Source organism: Carassius carassius, chromosome 12 (assembly GCF_963082965.1).
Source record: "Carassius carassius chromosome 12, fCarCar2.1, whole genome shotgun sequence".
In the NCBI taxonomy this organism is placed as follows: domain Eukaryota; kingdom Metazoa; phylum Chordata; class Actinopteri; order Cypriniformes; family Cyprinidae; genus Carassius; species Carassius carassius.
Genome location: NC_081766.1, coordinates 1,142,372 through 1,160,313, shown reverse-complemented (window position 1 = coordinate 1,160,313; position 17,942 = coordinate 1,142,372). Strand labels below are relative to the sequence as shown.

The window sequence follows — 17,942 nt, the reverse complement described above, 5'->3', positions numbered from 1 at the left end:
TTGAAGTCAGTGTGTCATTTTCATGCACGTCACTTTTATTCACTCATCATATGTGTGTTAAACCTTTGCTAAACCTTCCAGGAGGTTTACAGCACACATGATGAATGAGAATCTGCAGAAAAGGCAGTTTTCAACTCGATTTCTTTCTTTCCATCCAATCTCACAGCAGCCCAGTCTCGTCCATTATAATGTGTATGAATGTTGTTTCAAATCTGTGTTTATCTGTTGTTTTCTATGCATATGTTTGTTTTATACTGTTTGTCTTGTAAAAAAGAGCAAAGAGCTTTTGATTCATAAAAGCATGTTTGACCCTGTTCACTGTCTTGGGTGTTTTTTTGTCTGTTCGTGCATCTGTTCAACAGCATTGAAATCATGCATAAAAGAGGCCAGTCCTTCCTCTTTGGTAAGGTTTGGCCATATAGCAACATCATTGTTGTCTCACTATTCAAAAATGCACACAAATAATAGAACAGATTTGAAAGAAACCATGATATTTCGATTTTTTTCTCCCTCCAGAATATTTTTGGTATCACTCCTAGAGAAAGGACACGTGCTGAATGAAGTACACAGATTCTGCTACATCAGGATTTTTGATGAGTTAAGTATAGTCCTGCAATTTCGTACCACAATGGAATTGCATTAATGCGTAGCATCATTGGAAATATTATTTGTTATTATGGCATTTGTTTATAGTAGTGCAATAGCATTTATATTTGTATTGAGATAAAAAAAATGAAAATAATTGACATTGATTTAATTGAAAGATCCTTTAAAAACTAAAAAAATATATATATAAATAAATAAAAAAATAAAAAATATATATACATTATTTATATATATATATATATATATATATATATAATTTTTTTATTTTTTTAATTAAAACATTCCATGTCTCAAGCATGATGTGTGTTTTCCAGATCAGTGCGTTGCTGTAACGGATCCACCGCTAGGTGTCACTGTAGCACTACAATATTTCTGTTGATTCACTCAAAACATAAAACAGATTTCCTCCAATTTTTTATTGACTTAATTATTCAAAACACACAATTGTATTTACCCATACTGGTCTTTTTAGTCCACTGCTGTTCTGTAACAGTTATCACTCACTTTAAGCCATCTTTAAAAGACTTAACATATGAACACATGCTGGAAGTAACTCTAGACAGGCGTTCATCACCTGTGAGATCCAGACCGGGAGAAGAAACGCTCAGAGAACGACGGGTTTTTTTTTTTGTAAGGGAAAATGTTGCGTAAATGTTTGTTTGTTATAAGCAATGTGATGGAAACGTTTTTGCTAAAATCATGGGAATGTTACTTTTAAATGTTCTCGAAACATTCTGATAACGTTCTGTGCTCATGTTTGGAGAACGTTAGACGAACATTCTATTGACGTTCGTTTATAAACGTTAACTGGATCCTCATCCTGACCTTCTTTTTTGCAATTACTGTTCTGTTTTTATACGATGAAAGGAATCATATGTCTAGGGACTCAAGAGAGAGTAAAATATGACATTTTGTGGTGAATAAACCATTTAAAGCACCTGAAAAAGAAATGTTTCGCTCTAAAAGCGTTCTCAAATCAGAGCTGTTACCATTGCAATCTGCTAAAAAAAAAAAAAAAATCTATATAATGGGGTTTAAATGTGCAGCTGCACTCCTCACTCCCAGCGTTTCTTTCCCAGTCTCGAGTCTTTACAGAGACCATCATCTCTCAAGCGTTTCTTTCTCGTCTTTTGTTCTTCTCCTTATTGGAAATTGATTGTCTTCTACCATCACAAAGACACATGGTTGTGATTGATTCTCTGGTAGCAGAGGAAGGAGGAGGATTCGCCCGCAGGGGTCTCGGATCTGAACACAGGAGACTGGAAACATGTTCATTTGAAGAGCAATGATTGATAAAAGAGTGAATCTCACAGAACCTGAAAAGAAAACACCCTGATCATATTCCACTTAAGATCAAAGGAAAGGCAAAGTTATAGCATTGCATTATGTTATTGTACACTCTAAAAAATGCTGGGTTGTTTGAACCCATTTTGTGGTCAAATATGGACTAATCAAACGGTTGGGGTAATATTTGGTTACATTTTTAAATTGCCTTTTTAACCCAGCAGTAGTGTTAGTCCATATTTGACCCAAAAGTTTATATTAGAGTGTAATATACTATAAATATCATTATATTTAGAAGAAAAATAGGCAAAACAGTTTTGTTGTTGTTTAAATAATTATATTTTAATTTACTATTTAATGGTTATATATATATATATATATATATATATATGCACACAAATAATTATTAATGATGTAATGCATAAATGCAAATGTCTATATTTTCTTAATGCAATTAATTTGATTTTGGGGTGAAATATGACCCATATATTTCTTAGTTTCTTTACCTAATATTTCTGTGCTTGTATTTATATATATATAGAGAGAGAGAGAGAGAGATTTCATTTATAGAGGTGGGACAGAAGGAGAACCCAATATTGTAAAAGCAAATAAATGTATAAATACACCGATAATTAAGACAATTATGAATCGTTCCCCCGTTGGGCGAATCCACGTTCCTCCTTGACCTTAACATAAGAGCCGACCTTTCTCTGAACAGTTAGATTAATAGCCATGCATAAAAGAATCACCAGCGGTTCCCTAACGACAGAAGAGCTGGCTTTCATTATCTTTTTTTTTTTTTTTTTTTTTTAATATTAGGATCACTTGAACACGCACAACAAACACGAATTCAACGGAAATGCATTTTCCTGTGGACAAAAACATGGGTAAATAAATTAAATAGCAGACAGAAAAGGAAATGGAACATAAGTAGACAGCTATTTGCCAAATGATATTACTTTGGTGTCTAAAGCTCATTCTGGTGTTTCTCATCATTCACAACGAACTACTACACAAGCTTTGGATCATTTCAAGCAATCTTGACTCAAAGGTGGTCAAATGTTCATATGATGATGCCAGAATGTTTTCTAGTTGCTCTGACTTCACTTAAATGTTCATTTTGCATTGAGCTCACCAAAAAAGAAATAAATAAATGGGTTGATTTGAGGGGAGCATGCCAAAATGAACAGGAAAATTACTCAACTCAACAAGACAGAACAGTAAAAAGATTCAAGTCACAATATTTCCAAAACTATTATTTAGCAGTATTATCTTCTACTATCATCGTTATTGTTTCATCAGATTACCTTTACATTACAAGTGTTTGAGGTATATCAGAATTCTCATTGTCAACACGTGCCTGCCAGCGTGAGATGACGTGATTGGTCGAATTTCTGTGAACATGATCGATGGAGGCATATGATTGGACGACCTCTGACAGTGCGGGCATACCTCAGTTTTACACGATTATCTCAAGCACACACTTCCAGAATACTGTAAGTTACACAAAAATAGCTCTGTTGGAAGTGTGTGTGTGTGAATCCAGAGGCATCGGCACACGATTACAGTAATATCTAACGCGTGACTCCTGCACACAAATAAATAAATACACATAAATAAAAGCAGCAAATAGAAAAACAACTACTTTCATTCAAATAAAAAACAAAGTGCTTCTCGTGTTTATCAGAATAGAAACAGAATGGAATGGAAACAAATATGCTGCTATGCAATACCTTTGTTTTTAAAAAAAAAAGTGTGTGTGTGTGTGTGTGTGTGTGTGTGTGTGTTTGTTTGAGAGTGTGTCCAGAGCAATTCCACCCGTGGTTGAAGGAAAAAGGCACTCAACTTGTCCTGCATACCGTGGCATAATGCAGTCTGACTACTCTGTGTGTGTGTGTGTGTGTGTGTGTGTGTGTGTGTGTGTGTGTGTGTGTGTGTGTGTGTGTGTGACTGTGTGTGCGTGCATGTGTGTGTGTGCGTGTGTGTGTGTGTGTGTGTGTGTGTGTGTGACTGTGTGTGCGTGCATGTGTGTGTGTGTGTGTGTGTGTGTGTGTGTGTAGCTTAGTTTGGGGACAAAATTGCGAGTTTAAGTTTTAATTTAAGGAATAGTTCTCCCAAAAATGAAAATTTGCTAAAACTGTCCTCACTCTCAGGTCACCTGAGATCAGGATGAGTTTGTTTCTTCATCAGGTTTGTAGAAATGTAGCATTGCATCAGTGTCTCATCAATGGATGCTCTGCAGTGAATGGGTGCCGTCAGAATGAGAGTCTGATAAAAACATCACAATAATCCACAGCACTCCAGTCCATCAGTGAACATCTGGAGAAGACAAAAGATGAAACACATCCAGCATTAAGATGATTTTAACTCAAACACATAGAGTCTATAATCCATAATAACACTTCCTCCAGTGAAAAAGTGTTCTGGTCTGAATCAGGAGAGAAATCTGCACAGATCAAGCAGCGTTTAAACAGCTCTAAACTAATTTGTGAGAGACAACAGCAGATGCACTTCTTCACTGGAGGAAGTGTTATTATGGATTATAGACCAGATGTTCACTGATGGACTGGAGTGCTGTGGATTATTGTGATGTTTTTATCAGACTCTCATTCTGACGGCACCCATTCACTGCAGAGCATCCATTGATGAGACACTGATGCAGTGCTACATTTCTACAAACCTGATGAAGAAACAAACTCATCTTGGATGAACTGAGGGTGAACTTTTCCTGTATGTCCCCAGTTAGACAGCTACGCAAATGTGTTTGAGAGGAAAATGTATCGCTATTTAATCATTTTGGTGTGTGTTTGTGAGCAACAGGCGGCTGATGATGATGATGATGATGATGATGATGGTTAAACTGGCAGGCTGAAGAAGAATCTTTGGTATCAGTGGCTGTTTCACACACACCACTGTGTTTCTGTGAGGTAGCCACATTGATTCTCACTACAAACGAGGTGTGTGTTCGCTTTTTTTCACATCAGAGTTTACAATAACACAGAGTTAAGAAAAACTCGCTCTTCGCCCGGTCGTGGCTCAATGCTCTCTGTTAAAATGCTACAGACATCTGCTGTCTTACCTGTCCGGACAGCGAGACGGAAATAAGCAAAGACGACCATCACCTGGCGAACACCTTTTTCTCCAGCGGGAACCTTTGACCTTCGAGAGTCCAGGAGTCAGTTCATCAGTTCGTTATACACAACAATCCTTCATTTTCCATCGTCACAAGGTGCTTCTTTACACTTAGTTTATGCACAACAGAGCACAAAGCGTCCAGATGTTTAATACAAACTTTGTGTCTATGTAACTATTTTTACCCGCATCATTATTATAGAGGAACAGAGAGAGAGAGAGAGAGAGAGAGAGGGAAGGAAGACAAGGAGGAAAGATAGAGCGTAATTTTTACAGTTTCATTCTCAGTACGTTTTGGTAAATGGAGCAATTTGGTTTCCAAAGAAAAAACCGGATGAGTGTTTCTCAGCCCCTTGTGGGAAGGATTTGCATGATTTGTCAGATTCTCCCGCACAGACTCATGGGAAAGAAGGGAGTCTTCCTTTATGATTATCGTTAAGGCATCTGTCGTTGGCACTCAGTTATCATACAGTGACATTTTACCTTTAGGTTTGGCCACTAGAAGCTGCAGGTCTCCACAAACAGGAGGAAAATAATCCACAGCTTTTACTCTCTGCTGGGTTACTGATTGTTAGGTCTCTGGTAACGCAAAATACCTTTGGATATAAGACATAAATGTTGGAAAAAAAGCTCATGGGTAATAAATAGCCTGACTTCTGACAGATTCATGCTGCCTTCAAGTCTTTAAGGGACGGAAATTGCAATGAAAATAATGAGAAATTGCTAAATACTCATTCTTATTTGACTTGATGCAGGGTTATTATTGTTAACTAAAACAATACATGCATGAAAAATCAGTACTTGAAATAAAATTTCATAAATAAAACACTTTATTTTAGCTAGTTTTGATTTTCAGTTAGTCTTAAAATAACTAAAACTGAAATAAAAATGAAAAAAATCTTTATAGACGTATTTAAAAATAAATACTAGAACTGCACGGCAACAAATGTAACAGTATAATAATGATACTGAAATAACTAAAGCTAAAATTAATTTAACATTAAAAACAATTACAAAAATAACCAAAACTATAACGATATATAAATAAATATATAATATATATACGATATATATAAAAATAAAAACGCTCCAAATATAAATAAAAGTATATCAATGATAGTAAAACAAACGGAAATAAATTTATAAAAACTATATAGAATTTTTTTTTCTTTTGTTAAAAAAATTATAAAACCACAACAACAACAAAAAAAGTAAAATTACAATCTAAACCTAGAATTTTAGTTTTAAAAACTATAATAGTATAACAGCTCTGGCTTGAAGGCAGCATGTCCTGCAGCAGACGAAGCGTGTGTTTCTGGGGTCTTCCAGGAGGTGGCGCCATTGCTCTGTGCAGATGAAGCCCAGTGTAAGACCCCTACGGTAAAATGATTCTTTAGGGGCCAATACAGAGGACTGATTGATTCTTTGCATCCCTTTATCATTGTGCTGGAGCAAGAACAAGGCGCCACGCTGGCAGTGAAAGTACAGACTGAGACACCTGAACGTGTCTGACGTGATTTGAGAAATATATGTTTAAATATCCTGATGTGTCAAGGACAGGTCAAAGGTCAAGGAGTCAAAAACAAAACTAAAACAAAGGGTTGTGTGCTAAAATACATATTAAATTCCTTTCCTTCTTTCTCCTGCTCTATGAGAGAGAGAAATTTCTGCTCGGCCAAATCCAGAGACTGAGATGAGAGATGTTTCAGCTCAAATATCAAGCACAGGTGACTGAAATATCCACGACGAGAAAGAAATGCACGTACTAATAAACTAAAAGCATGAAATGCGTTTGATTTGACAAATGCAAATGATTCATCCAGATCCGCCGTGCACCGAAGAGGTTTGATGAGCGCCGTAGATCATCATCATCAGCTGCTGCTGCTGCTCAGATGTTGCATCTGGACCGGGTTTCTCCGCATCCGAGACGCTCAAGCCTTGGAGAAAGTGGTCCCCGAGGGGCCGGGCCCGGGACTGACCGCGTGCTCGTCCTGCCAGCGGTCCACGCATCTGCGGCGTGCGTTCATGAAGAAGTTGCTGACGGTGGAGAGCTCCAGGCCCAGCTGCTGCGAGATGGTGATCTGCATCTCTTTGTTGGGCCGCTTGTTCTCCTTGAAGATGGCGATGAGCGTTCGCCGCTGAAGGTCGGTGAAGACCAGGCGCTGCTTCTTGGGAACCATGTTTCTGTCTTTGTGCTGCTCCTGTTCCTTTCTCTTGCAGGCTGCCAGGAGGAGACAGAGAAAGAGACGAGTGAAAATACAAGCATTCAACGTTCAGAAAATCATGCATCCAGTAGAAAACTGATGAAGGAAACCGGGAGTCATTCAGTGGAAGAAGTACTGTTTGTGTTCTGCAAGCTTAAATATAACACTGATGGCAAACATATTAGATTAAAAAAAAACACATGATTAAACCCTTTATAGCAAGTCAGAAATACTACGGTAGTGTGATTAATAATGAATTTTCTCTTCACACTATATCAATTTATACCCAGCTAACAAAAATATGTTCTAAGAATGTTCCCATGAAGTTATGAAATCAATATGATTCTCAGAACAACTGGCTTTAAAAAAAAATTCTTTTTTTGAAAAATGTAGAAATGTTACTTTTGAATGTTCCCTGCACAAAACATTCCATAAGCGATGTATCAATAATGTTTTTGTGCTAACGTTTTGAGAACGTTATTAAAGACCAGAGAACTTTGAACCAGCATTCTATTAAAGTTATTTAAAAAAACTAAATGTTGCAAACATAAGGGGAACGTTACTTCTGAATGTTCTCTGAATGTTCTGGAACAAGTAGAAACTAAAAAAAGAGATAGACAAGCATCTAAGGTTTAAAAAAACATTCTATGAATGATGCATAAATAATGTTTTCATGCTAAAGTTTTGAGAAGGTTATTAAGACAACCTTGTCAGAACGTTTAGAGAATGTTCCCTGCTATCTGGGTATAAATATTGATACATTTAAAAAATTTAAATAAGAAATTACTGTAAGTACAACCTGAAACAATATAACTTCCACCTCAGATGAAATAATGCACAGGAAGTGACATCATTTGAGTCTTTCTACAATTAATAGAGTAGTCATTTGTTCAGAATTGCACGCTAACTCTACTCAACTCATGTCACATGTCCCTAGATGTCGCAAAACGTGCAAAATACAAAGAATAAAAACACATTCAAGACTAAATTACTGCATCAAAGTCTAGTCAGGAATTCCCCAAAGAACCTTTCAGTGAACAGTTCTAAAAAGTACCCTTTATTTATTAGTGTGAAGAATATTTTTTTTTATTATCTAAAGAACCTTTTCCACTACCGTTAGTGTTTCTGTGGATGTTAAATGTTCTTCATGGAACCATCAATGCCAATCAAGATGTTTATTTTTTAGAGTGTGCATTATGCAGGTCTATGCATTTAATGTGCATTTGACATATATTTGACCAATATATTGTTAGTAGTGAAGAACAAACCAATATATTCAGCAACTGTGTGTGTGTGTGTGTATCCTGTGGGACTCATGTTTGAGGACCCTCAGGCAAAATCCACTCTGTCTCTGCGAGCTGTTTGGAGTCATGCAGAGGATTTACATTCATGTGTTCGCGCTCACAGCTGACTCTAAAAAAACACTGCTGATGATACGCCAAAGCCCAAGCACTTTCTGCTTTTAGCAACAAGCACCAGAGAGAGCAGGACGATCTTTCTGTGTTTTACCAGTCCTGCCTGTTATCATTCATTAAAACAAACCTAATCGTCTGCTAATGCACTGAACATCCCTCTCTGTTTCTTACTGTATAATTTTACAGTTCCTTGTCTTGCATACATCAGTGTTTCTCTCTCTCACACACACACACACACACACACACACACACACTCTTTCGGTGTGAGGGTTCCCCCGGTGAGATTGTGCTGAGGAGGCTGATGCCAGGCCGAGCGCTGTATGTCTAATTACAGAGAGCCATGAGCCAATCGATCTACCCTACACAGTCAAATCTGTTTACTGCTGCCTTCTAAAGCTGCAGCTCACTCATCCATCATATTCATACCACCACACACACACACTACTATACTGTACACACACACATGCAGAATCTCTCAAATACTGACTGTATAGCAGGTCATACACACATCTATCTATCTATCTATCTATACTGAACAAAATTATAAACGCAACACTTTTGTTTTTGCCCCCATTTTTCGTGAGCTGAACTCAAAGATCTAAGACTTCTTCTATGTACACAAAAGGCCTGTTTCTCTCAAATAGTGTTCACAAAACTGTCTAAATCTGTGTTAGTGAGCACTTCTCCTTTGCCGAGATAATCCATCCGCCTCACAGGTGTGGCATATCAAGATGTTGATTAGACAGTGTGATTAATGCACAGGTGTGCCTTAGGCTGGCCACAATATTGGCCTTTTATTGATGGCATTTTGAAATACTGTGATGAGATCCTGAGGCCCATTGTTGTGCAATTCATCCACGACCATCGCCTCATGTTGCAGCATGATAATGCACAGCCCCATATTGCAAGGATCTCTACACAATTCCTGGAAGCTGAAAACATCCCAGTTCTTGCATGGCCAGCACACTCACTGGACATGTCACCCATTGAGTATGTTTGGGATGCTCTGGATCGGCGAATACGACAGTGTGTGCCAGTTCCTCCCAATATCCAATAGCTTCACACAGCCATTGAAGAGGAGTGGACCAACATCCCACAGGCCACAATCAACAACCTGATCAACTCTATGTGAAGGAGATGTGTTGCACTGCGTGAGGCAAATGGTGGTCACACCAGATACTGACTGGTTTTCGGACCCCCCAGTACAGTAAAACGGCACATTTTAGCGTTGCCTTCTATTGTGGCCAGCCGAAGGCACACCACTGCAATAATCCTGCTGTCTAATCAGCATCTTGATATGCCACACCTGTGAGGAGGAGGAGAAGTGCTCACGAACACAGATTTAGACAGATTTGTGAACACTATTTGAGAGAAATAGGCCTTTTGTGTATATAGAAAAGTCTTATAAGTCTTATAATTTGATTTAGTCTATATATCTATCTATCTATCTATCTATCATTTTATTGTTCTATCTATCTATCTGAAAAGCAAAAAACAAATCCGGCACACTATCTATGCAGAAAAATCTAATTATTTATTTAATGACTAAGTTTTGGTCGCATGTCCTTCATCTGGATTTTTTTTTAAATCTATTTATCTAAAATAGACTAACATAACTAATACACCGCATGCTTTTAAGTTATTTTACACACCACATCATCATTTAAACTTTTAAAACGTTTAAAAACACTCTGTAAGCTCTCTGTATATTTTGGTCTCTATAGGGTTTGTTCAGATTCCAGCAGCTGTATTTTGATTCATAGGAACATAACGGTTGTCTTTACTGGACAGATGTGAAGACAAAACAGGATCATTTGGTTCAACAAATCACGTGTGGAGATGTGCCTAACGCTCAAATGACGGAAAACACGATCGTGCAGCATTTGATGAGGACTATCCCTCCTCTCTGGCACATATTTAGAGCTCTTTTGTCCGATTGTCTCCTGTTTCTGTATCGAGCATCATTTCGGCTCTTTCCCCCCATCCGCCTCCCGATATCACGCGCTCCCGCGCCTCCCCGCGCGTGGGCGCGCACTGGGCTCGAGGGATCAATACGGATCGATCGCCCGGGAAGGGGCCCTGATTACTGGACCACGTGCACAAGAGAAAACAGAGGAAAATCGATCATTGCAGCTTTTAGGGCAACAGCAGAGCGCAGACAGAAAGAAGAAAGACGCACATTCTGCCTGGCGCATTAGAGAGCGATATTCTGAAACATTCAACCAGCAAACACCGCGTGCATCCACATACAGCCCTACCTTTATTTACTTAAAAGCATTCTCGATAATGTCCTGACATTATCTGTTTGCACTCAAACGTTGGTCTTAAAGATGAAAAATTCTGCCATAATTTCTCGTTTATACTATAGCTTTGTTGTTCACTGAAAATATTTGCATGCATGCGCGTGCATTTAGATGGACAGATATGAGAGTAAAACATACAAGAAGCATTAAACAAAATAGTGCATCTAGAATAATACAATGCCAGAGCAAAGTGCGTGCAAACCCGTAGGAAACGAGTCTTTGATTAAATATATAAGACCTACACTATTCACAAGACTTTGGATATTGCGCGTGAACCATGTGGATTATTTATAGCGCCTCTGTGGAAAACAGAAGACTGCAGTGGACGAGTAGACACAACTTTCCCTTACTTTTGTGTAAACAGAATGCATATAACACTGGGGAAATGGGCACCAGTCGCTATAATTTCACGCACAGTTTATTCAGCTCTCAAGGGTGCAACATGAGCGAATGAATGCAATGCAATGAAATGCATGAATTTGGGCAAATCACAATTACCAGAATCAACACGTTCAGACAACAGAATGCTGATCCATATGCCTCGAAAAGGAAAATGCACGCTGTGCCTAAGTATTTTAATGGTTAGAATGGAAATAAGATGTTTTAATGTTTAATCTCTCAGGCCAACAAACAAACCAAATAACGTTTCTTTACGGATGCACAATTAACCGAATCGAACTGAATCTGACTGCATAAATAATATCTATAAATTCAAAGGAATAACCCTCTCCTCCAAGTCCGCATAAACCATTTTTAGACAGTATATAAACCTCTTTATTGTCGCGACATCCGCATTCGGTTGCTTCATTTTTAATCCTCTTTCTTACAAATTAATAGTCCAGGAATCGATTGACCTTTGCTTTAAAACCTTGTCATGATGCATGTATTTAATATACAGGTCACACAGCAGCGCTCGTCTCCTACTCCATAATAAGTTGCCTCTTATACAGCCATAATTTGCTGCATATTTGAGGTTTTTAGCCGTTTTAGTATTGTTCTATTTTTAATGCAACTGCAATAAATCTGATTCTTTTTTTAGACTCAATTCCATTAGAATTAGACTAAAAGATGTTAGACAACACGTGCACATTGAGGCTTGAGAAAAGACATTCAATACGGGAAGTGTGTGTGTGTGTGTGTGTGTGTGATGTTTGCAGATGACATTTTAATGGCCATTGTCTGTTTAGTTTTGTAATCCAATGGTAAGCGTTGATATTGATATCTTATCACTCAGATGAATATAAACTGCTGCACTTTAGCTCCTTTTATTTACATTTGCTCTGTTGTTGCTGAGATCATATGGCAGTTTTTATAAGAATATGAACGTTTCTTGTATTCTGTTGCTTTAAAACACTACAAAACTATTCTTCTGTACATGATTTCTTGTGAAAAGTCTATATCGACAGTTTCTTGCTTTTTTGAATAGACCTTAAAACAGCCGTTTAAAATATAGGTTTAAAACTGTGAGGATGCTTGGTGTTCAAAATAATAATGCCAAAATTGGTTTGCTTTTTAATAAAACTGTAGCTGCATGAGGGATTGTATTAAAATAAAATAAAAATTAATCCATTATATAATGCATAGCCGCCTGCATTTTTAAACCAATGGTGCCAGGATATATTTTCCTCGTTTTATTACAATAAACTTTAATCAGGCCATATTGAATTTTGACATGAATGAAAACGAGGCTGTGAGTGATAGAAATAGCCTACAGTTTTTTTTTTAACAGCATACCGATTGTGCAAAAAAACTAAAATAGAATAAAAACAGACTAAACTCCATAAAACGGGTTTGAAAATGACGTGATCTCGTATTTTTCGTGCATTTGACTGTACATCTCTCCCTCACATCCCCGTTTTCACTTAACCTGATCAATTCTAGCAGAACCATGTGTGCTAAATATATCATTTTGTAAAGGTTCCGTAGCCTAGAACATTAAAAAGTCAGTTAAATGAGCATTGCATTGCACATATGTGAGCAGCATGCTGTCTGCTGAGGTGGGTGTGGTCTGTGCGTGCGTGTGGGCGTGGCGGAGAGAGCGGGGGGCGGGGTCGATAACTAACCGCACCAGGCCGCTCACAGCTCGGCTCGGGATCGATGGCTTGAGCGGGGCGGTTCTGTTTTTGGGTGCGGTGAAACGAACCCTCTCCCGCGCGGGCCGGGCTACTGCTGGCGAGAAACAGTCATGTCAATCAAAGCCCAGTCAACACAAACCAGATCAACAATACACATCCAGTACATGATGCTGCTGCTGCTGCGGGATTATAGATTAACTAGCTTTAATCAATGCGGTTCATTTCTGCTGCTTGAAATATTACCGCAACAGTGTTGTTTGGGGAAAAAGCTTTTTTTTTTTTATAATATGGAATCAAGAATCCTCTATTGAATTATACACTGGCTTAACTTTTGAATTTAATAATAATAGGATTTTTTTTGGTTTTCTTATATATTATAATAAAATAAATAAAACTATAAAATCCTGTAGAATTCCTTGATAATAATTTTTTTAGCTTAGAATTTAGTGTGAGATAAAGCTATGCTGGTTTTGAGTGGATGTCAGTGTTCTTTATCAATGTTCACACTGAGCGTTCGACAACAATAAAGGTTAAAGCGGATCCTTTAATTCGATTTTTATTTAAGTGTGTGTGTGTGTGTGTGTGTGTGTGTGTTTGACATTGTGTCGTGATACACACACGTCACACCAATCTATCCATGTTTTTCTGTCAGCGGCACAAATGAAAATATCATTTTTCGACTTTTCGTTGTCAAAAAATAAATAAAAATTATTGTGTTGAAACATTAACATTTTAATGCGATCTGCATTCTTATAAACATTAATTTATTAGCGACTTGTCCATTGATTGTTAAAGATCCATAATATCAGCACGAACGATGAGCGAATAAAAAATTTAATTAAATTAAATTAATGCAACATTTAAAAAACAGCTCTCGGGAAATAAATTACAAGCGGTTTTCTGTGAAATTAAGTAAAATGATTTATCTGACGGGCCGTAGGCCTATTACAGAAATTACAAACATGTTTACAAATGAAGTATTACTATAATATTTCATGTCAGCCAGTTAATAAAATAATAATAAAATAGGCATTGCTTTTCCCTGAAAATATATGTATGGATCTGCTCGAATAATTCAGAACAGAATTTACATTTTTTTTTACAATCACTTTGTTACTATTTTCAGAACCTTGATGTCATTTTTCACAACTCTAGACACAAAACTCACAACCAATGATCAAAATGCACATTTTTCAAAACTCTAACCCTTTTCTCAATTGCTTGGATACAATGCACATAAAACTTAGATCATTTGTTCATTCAACAAAAATCACCTGTTCAATATGACACAACTTAACATCAAAGTGCTACTATTTCAAAAGGCAATCCACACATTACATTTCAAATGAGTGTCTATTCATTTCCTTACAATGATCTAACTATCAATTGATACAACTGCTCAAAATGATAAGTAACTGTTGCATTACTCTTAGTATGGAAACACACAAACAATCTTCCATGTTTACTGTAAATCATGAACGTTTCAAGATAACGAGATTCATTGTCACCGATTAGCGCGGAGCATGAACCAATTAGATTACAATATCCATGGATGTAGCCTAATATTTTATCATAATGCTTCATCAGACACTGTGTCTATGGCCCCAAATACTGTACCACCTTTTCAGAATATTTACAGTATTGACAGTAGTTCTGTGACCAGGCCAAATAGTGGAGGCAGAGGCAGAATTCTAACTGACCAACAAGAGCAGGCTGTGGTCGATTTGGTTCGGGCCAGAAATGATATTCGCCTTACAGAAATTCGCCAGCATATCTTGGACAATGAAGACATGTTCAACAATTTGGGATCCATAAGTTTGCCGACTATTGCACGGATACTGAAAAGGCACCAGGTATCTATAAAACAACTATACCGTGTGCCTTTTGAAAGACATGCAGACAGAGTGAAGCAAATGAGGACGGAGTATGTTCAGGTAAGTTCAGTTTCAAGATGGCTGTTGTAAAAACATTCCCAAAAATTTTACATGGTACAGTAATCTCTAAATCTCTTTCTAAAATGTACTTTTAGGGGGTGACGGAGCTGGATGCTGATGATGACCATCACAAATTCATATATTTGGATGAGGCAGGTTTTAATCTGGCCAAGACAAGGAGGAGAGGTCAGAAGTTCATTGGCCAGCGGGAAACCATCCAAGAACCTGGACAACGTGCGGCTAACATTACCATGTGTGCGGCTATATCAGAAGATGGTGTGGTGGGTTTCAATTTCATAGCTAATTATTTTTGCTTTGATTCAAATAAACCTATGTTGTAATTGTACAGTACTGTAGTGTTTTGCATCAATATATTACAAACTTTGTTCAATGATTCCACTGTGTCTGTAGTATTCTCTCTACTACTGCAGTACTTTTACAGAGATGTATTTACTGTACATGTAATACCATAATGAAACCTGTATCACCTATTTTGTTCTACAATATTTAATGATTGTACGAACAATGACGCAGTGAAACTATCGGTTGCTTGTGTGTGGGTGATCTATAGTTATGTTTCAATGGTATTTCACAGTAAAGTTGTGTTGTGAACCAATGATTGTGCAAGTGCAAGATTTCTTTAAAGATGTGAATGCGCAAGGCAATGTTTTGAACATTAGACAGCCTGTGTTACAAGTGATAACCGTTTTGAGTTTTGTGTCTAGAGTTGTGAAAAATGACATCAAGGTTCTGAAAATAGTAGCAAAGTGATTGTAAAAAACTGTATTTCTATGCAGGCTTCTCGTGTGTGTGTGTGTGTGTGTGTGTGTGTGTGTGCGCGCGTGCGTGTGTGTGTTAGAGCGTCTTTCTTTCTCAATGCCATTTAGTTTTTTTCATTTTATTATTTTTTAATAAATAAACAAATCACTGCTGTACAACCTGCATATCTTTAAATTACATGTAGAAATATTTATTGGTAAATCTGCTAAGTAAATGTATTATATGATGTAGGCTAATTGTTTATATCTAAATAATCAGTTTTTATTCCTTAGAGTTGCTTGATTTAGAATAAACTGTATTTAATGACAAAAGTCTTAATGTAAAGGTTTATATTAAGCCTTAATGTGCTGAAGGTAAGTGAAAGTATGTACAATCTTCATCTAAACTCTATAAGGCCCTTCATAACCACTCTAATAAGAATTACAGTGAACTACGGTAAGATAACAGTGAGAGATTTGGGCTTTTCAAGCAGGTGTAGTGTAATATAAGTGAGGTTTTCTCTTTGTCCAGGTCAGGATGAGTTTGTCTTTGTCTTGTGGCTTTCCTAACTGGTCTCCAAAATCAATTTTTCAGTGGACAAACATCTGACAGACCAGATCCATCCCCAGCAGCTCAATTAAACGCCATTCATAGACAGTTTGATTGATCTGAAAGCCAAGAAGTCATTGCAAGAGCAAACCATCACTTGCAGATCTTAAATTAACCCTGTGCTTTATGTATGTGTGTTATTCTGGAGGTGGTTTCTGCTCTTTGTGTCTTGGTTGCTAACATTTCACACACACACACATCTAAATGATTACACACCTGTTTCATATCAGACTAACCTTGCATTGTTAGAGTATAAAAACATTATTTGCACAATTCTTTTCTAACTGAATGCCCCCAGAGAGATATTTGTCAGGTTTAGCTTGCATTTGAGGTCAGCTGTATTCCTGAACTGTAAATAAATACGTACAAACAAGGTTTGCATTGCTAGTTTTTAATGCATATTAATCCTTGATTTTATGATGGTGAAAGAAAAACATCTATTTATAATTATTAGAACATGTGAATTTAAAGCTTAAATGTGTTGTTTGCATCAGTTTAAGAATGAAACACTAACGCTTTCACAACATTGATCTGTTTGAATTCCTGTCACTCAGTTTTTGTGGGCGGGACTATCTGATTGTCCAGCCAATGGCAAAGCAGTCGGAGTGTTTGTGAAGCTTGTTTTCTGCAATTAAATTAATCCTGAAAAATTTATTTTATATATATATATATATATATATATATATATATATATATATATATATATATATATATATATATATATATATATATATATATATGTGTGTGTGTGTGTGTGTGTGATTTCTACAGTTATTTACTGTATATCACCCAGTATAATGCTGCAAATTCCCTTTACAGTAAATAACTGTGTTTCCTTTCACATCATGGGAATTTTCTGTGACGTCAAACACCACATTTTATTGTTACAATAATATTTACTGTATTTTTTTAAATTGCTGTATACTACTGTATTTGCCATAACAGCCTTTTTGCAGACATTCCTTTGAGCTGTTTTATTTTCCTTGTGTGTGTTTTATGCGTGTGTTTGTATGTGTTTGTGTATGTGTTTGTGTACCTCTATGTGTTTGTGCATGTGTTTGTGTAAGTTTATGTGCATTTGTGTATGTTTAAGCATGTGTTTGTGTGTCTTTGTGCATGTGTTTGTGTGAATCTATGTGTTTGTGTGTATTGTTGCATGTGTTTGTGTGCATTTGTGCATGTGTTTGTGTGGGTCTATGTGTTTGTGTGTATTGTTGCATGTGTTTGTGTGCATTTGTGCATGTGTTTGTGTGGGTCTATGTGTTTGTGTGCGTCTATGTGTTTGTGTGCATTTGTGCATGTGTTTGTGTGCATCTATGTGTTTGTGTGCATTTGTGCATGTGTTTGTGTGCGTCTATGTGTTTGGGTGCATTTGTGCATGTGTTTGTGTGCGTCTATGTGTTTGTGAGTGTTGGTGCCTGTGTTTGTGTGCATTTGAGCATGTGTTTGTGCACATTTATGTGCATTTGTGTGTGTTTGTGTATGTCTGTGCATGTGTTTGTGCACATTTGTGAATGTGTTTGTGTATGTGTTTGTGAATATGTTTGTGTGCATTTGTGTGCGTTTGTATATGTTTGTGCACATGTTTGTGTTTTTGTGTGTGTTTGTACATGTTTGTGTG

The 17,942-nt window shown here is 37.0% G+C and overlaps 1 protein-coding gene across 1 annotated transcript in view; it reads right to left on the bottom strand.

Moving 5' to 3' along the window:
- Nucleotides 1-6,834: 6,834 nt before the first annotated feature.
- The window catches only part of onecut3b (one cut homeobox 3b), a 24,558-nt gene continuing 13,450 nt past the window's right edge, over nucleotides 6,835-17,942 (bottom strand). The window contains exon 2 of the mRNA XM_059562966.1: nucleotides 6,835-7,243. Coding sequence (XP_059418949.1) covers nucleotides 6,954-7,243 — 290 coding nt within the window. The 3' untranslated portion in view covers nucleotides 6,835-6,953. The remainder of the gene's footprint in view (nucleotides 7,244-17,942) is intronic.